This window comes from Malania oleifera, chromosome 11 (genome assembly GCF_029873635.1).
Source record: "Malania oleifera isolate guangnan ecotype guangnan chromosome 11, ASM2987363v1, whole genome shotgun sequence".
Lineage (NCBI taxonomy): Eukaryota > Viridiplantae > Streptophyta > Magnoliopsida > Santalales > Ximeniaceae > Malania > Malania oleifera.
This window is the reverse complement of record NC_080427.1, coordinates 59819349-59823251: the sequence shown is the minus strand read 5'-3', so window position 1 is coordinate 59823251 and position 3903 is coordinate 59819349. Positions and strand designations below refer to the sequence as shown.

The 3903-nt window shown below is 42.4% G+C and overlaps 1 protein-coding gene across 4 annotated transcripts; it reads left to right on the top strand.

Moving 5' to 3' along the window:
• Nucleotides 1–55: 55 nt before the first annotated feature.
• Nucleotides 56–3541, top strand: LOC131168078 (xyloglucan O-acetyltransferase 4). 4 transcript variants are annotated; one of them, XM_058127273.1, is made up of 4 exons: nt 56–307; nt 500–711; nt 816–1114; nt 2647–3541. In XM_058127273.1, the coding sequence occupies exons 2-4, from the start codon at nt 501–503 to the stop codon at nt 3421–3423; spliced, it is 1287 nt and encodes a 428-aa protein (XP_057983256.1). In that variant the 5' UTR covers nt 56–307; nt 500; the 3' UTR covers nt 3424–3541. The 4 variants fall into 4 exon arrangements, with proteins under 4 accessions (XP_057983256.1, XP_057983258.1, XP_057983257.1 ...); XM_058127277.1 differs by having other exon boundaries at nt 75–307; nt 828–1114; XM_058127275.1 differs by having other exon boundaries at nt 56–711; nt 828–1114.
• Nucleotides 3542–3903: the final 362 nt, after the last annotated feature.

Here is a 3903-nt window from a genome sequence, read left to right as displayed (position 1 = left end):
TTGGATTTTTCTCACCAATCAATCAAAACCAAGATTGCTTTTCTCGGAAAATTGCAACTTTCCTGCATTTTCTCAACCCGGAAAAATTGATAAGAAAATCCGTCGAGGGATGAGTGGGCACCCTGTAAGGCTCAAAACAAAAGCTTTTGCCTTCTTGCTATTTTCCATACTTGGCGTGATTGCGCCGGAAAATCAGGGCGTGGCGGTGCCACGTGTCAATATCAGACGGTGGACGTTTCGTCTTACAAAGCGATCTCCGCTGTGCTTCTGGCCATGCCTCTTCTTAGTCAACACACTCTCTTTCTTTGTAAGTTGTCTTTCTACTAATCTTCTAGTCGCAATCTCCATTTTTAATATTCCTTTCTGCGAAGAACACCGTTACAGAATCGCGCCAGTACGACTTCAACCCCATTAATTAAATTCTCTTCTTCTTCTTCTTCTTCTTCTTCTTCTCTGCATTTCTGTTCTTCATCTCTGTGTTTCTGTGAACTCCATGAAGCATGAAGCCGCCGTCTCTGCCGTCGGACAGAGCTCATTGTTCTAGTAAAGATAATCGGTGCTCCAATTTGCCAGGGCTCACCCCTTTCGTGCTGTGTTCTCTAGTCGTAACCACAGTTTTCAGCTTCTTCATCCTCCATTCCTCAACCCCTTTTAGGGAAACCTCCAAACAAAGCCTCAATCGCAAGAATTTCACCATGAAAACCCCCAAAGGTAAGAGCACCCACTTCCCCTTTCAAATTCCCCCGTCTCTGTTCTTCCCTCTCAGAGACAAAATTTCTGGGTTTGATTCTCTTTCAATGCTTAATAATTTGCAGATGCTGATGCAGATGGCCGCGAGGGCTGTGACATTTTTAAGGGTCACTGGATTCCAGACCTGAAAGGGTCTCCGTACACAAATTCGAGCTGCGCAACAATTCCCAATTCCAAGAATTGTTTCAGGCATGGGAGGAAGGACAATGATTTTCTGTACTGGAGATGGAAGCCGGAGGGATGTCATCTGCCCAGATTCCATGCTCAGACATTTCTGAGAATGGTTCGAGGAAAGAAGCTTGCATTTATTGGGGACTCTGTTGCTCGGAACCATATGGAATCGCTGCTCTGTCTCCTCTCTCAGGTCAGATTTCGAACCCTTTTTTTTGCTTCGTCTTCATTAAATTTGATTCACGAGAAACAGGGTGAGAGTGAGTGGACCGGTTCTGAAATTTTTAATTGCCTGGTAATGTTAATTGAAACAGAAATTTATTATCTGCAGTAATGGCCTTCAATGCCTATCATCCTGTTTGTGCGTTTTCCAATTGAATTGAATTGAATTGACCCAGTTTGATTCCATAACTCATGTGCAAGCAATGAATCATGCGCAAGCCATATGAGTTGTAATTCGCTTTACCGTTTTAGGGAGACCAATGAACTTGGGGTTTAAGAATTCCACATGGCCAGGCTACCTCCTTATACACTGTCACACTCCTTAGATCCTAGCAATTAAATGTTAATCCTAGCAATTAAATTTAACAATATCTGTGAATTGAAATCTTAATCCTGCATTCGGGTATATAGAATGCAGATGTTGAATTTAAATTTAGATAAAATATAAAATAAAATAATATTAAATTTCTTCTAAATACATATATATTTAAATTCAAAACGATGCGGTAAAAAGATATCTCGTAAAAATTCTACCAACATAAATATACCATCTTATTTTTTTTATTTTTCATAAAAAAACAAAATAAATAATTATAGTATCATTATTATTATTATTATTGGGGTCTTGTCAAAAGGCATTTTACCCCATGGGAAGCTTTGGGCTTTTCCCTGTGGTTGGTCACCCAAAAAAGGGTGTAGCCATAAAATGACAATTATATTAGAAATATTTGAAGTACAATAGATGGAATCACAAAAAGCCACTTGACCCCAACAGAAAAGGGAGTTCACAAGGGGATCTAAAGGCTCCTGTCCCACAATTTTAAGGGTAGCCCTTAAGAAGGTGCCATCTGGGGTAGACATGGGATGGCCCAGAAGCTGTTCTTTAGTGTGAAGGGTGACAGAGGGTAGGCCCTTCTGAAATGGGATCCTCACAATGAGATCATAAAGCCCATCTGCACCACTTTCCAATCCTACCCATAAAACAAATGTGTTCTAAATTCTAATTATTAGGTTCTTGAGGAAAGTGCTGCTGCAGCCAATAGTGCTTCTGGGTCCCTTCTCACCATTTTGTGTTCCCTTTCTTTTTATCTTCTTTGCAGATTTTCATATCCCTTCCCTCTGCTTTTAGTTCTTGACATTTCAATTTTGTCTTCCCATCTTGACTAAGCCCATTTTCCATGATGTTGCTTCCTGCATGATTATTGGTCATCTTTATATCTCAATTTTTTTTTCTTAATCTAGCCATTAGATTCGGTCAATAATCGATTATACTGACTTTGGGGATACGGCATTATTTTTTCGATTATGTAGTTAACTGCATGTCTAATTCAAGTAAGTTTATATCATCTAAAAAAGCACATAATCATCAAATTTAATATCGTTCAAACATTATCTTAGTGGCTTGGCCCCTCGGTAAGGTTAATTTGGGTCATCAATCATTCTCAGTAGTGGCTTGGCCCTTGGTTGGTCGGCTTCTCCTAACAATGCCACTAATCTCTGCAGGAAGAAACTCCCAAAGATGTTTACAAGGATTCTGAAGACAGGTTCAGGACATGGTACTTTCCTCGCCATGATTTCACCCTGATGATCCTATGGACCAAATTCTTGGTGGTGGGCGAGGAACAGGTCGTCAACGGCTCGCTCTCGGGCGTTTACGACTTGCACCTCGACAAGATCGACGCCAAATGGCAACAGAAACTCCCAGTCTTGGACTACGCCATAATCTCCGATGCCCACTGGTTCTTCAGAAAAATGTACCTGCACCAGGGTGGCAGACTCATAGGCTGCGTCTTTTGCCAGGAACCGAACGTGACCGACCTCGGGCTTGGCTTCGCCATCAAAATGGCCTTTCGGAGTGCGCTTGAGCGCATCAACGGGTGTGGCGAGTGCAAGGGCATGGTGACCCTGCTGCGGACATTCTCGCCTGCCCATTTTGAGAACGGGTCGTGGGACACCGGAGGGGCGTGCGAGCGAACGAGCCCTCTCGGGGAAGGGGAGGTGAACTTGGGGAGCCAGGAGTGGGAGCTGAGGACAATCCAAGTGAAGGAAGTAGAGAGGGCGAGAAGGAAGGGGAGGAAGAAGGGGAAGAGGTTTGGGGCAGTGGATGTGACTAGGGCAATGCTGATGAGGCCCGATGGCCATCCTGGGGCTCACTGGGGGAACAAGTGGATGAAGGGCTACAATGACTGCGTACACTGGTGCATGCCAGGCCCCATTGATGCCTGGAATGATTTTTTGATGGCTGTTTTGGGGAAGGAGGCTGGTTGGTTTGGTGACTAGCTAAGAGTAAGAAATTTTGGTCAGTTTACTTAGAAATGATGTTAGTACCATACAGCTTTACAGCTAAAAATATGTCCATTTTCCCCCCCTTGGGCTTATAATTTGTTTAAGATACAAATGAGATCATACACACACACACAAATATATATATATATATATATATATATATATATATATATATATATTAAAATTTTTGTGTATGGGATGGATCAATGGTGGGGATTTAATTAATCCCTCCTTCTTGTTACATGCCCTTCTCTACAATAAGAAAGCAATTCTTGTTTTTTGGCCTTGGGATAGAGCAATGACCATACGACAAATATGCAAACCCACGCTTTCTCCTAGGCCGATTTATTTCGTTTCGGTAGAAAGATTAAATTTGCAATAGGGGCTGGGGCCTCCACTGGGCCGATGCTCTTTTCAAACCTTCAATTTGATTCATGTCACCATCTTTTGAACCAAGTTGAGGTTACAAGAGAA

Bases quoted from the DNA above. Each gene is read 5' to 3' on its own strand.
- LOC131168078 (XM_058127273.1), top strand. From the start codon at position 501: ATGAAGCCGCCGTCTCTGCCGTCGGACAGAGCTCATTGTTCTAGTAAA. The intron at 712-815 runs GTAAGAGCACCC...AATAATTTGCAG, and splicing joins CACCATGAAAACCCCCAAAG to ATGCTGATGCAGATGGCCGC. The intron at 1,115-2,646 runs GTCAGATTTCGA...TAATCTCTGCAG, and splicing joins TGCTCTGTCTCCTCTCTCAG to GAAGAAACTCCCAAAGATGT.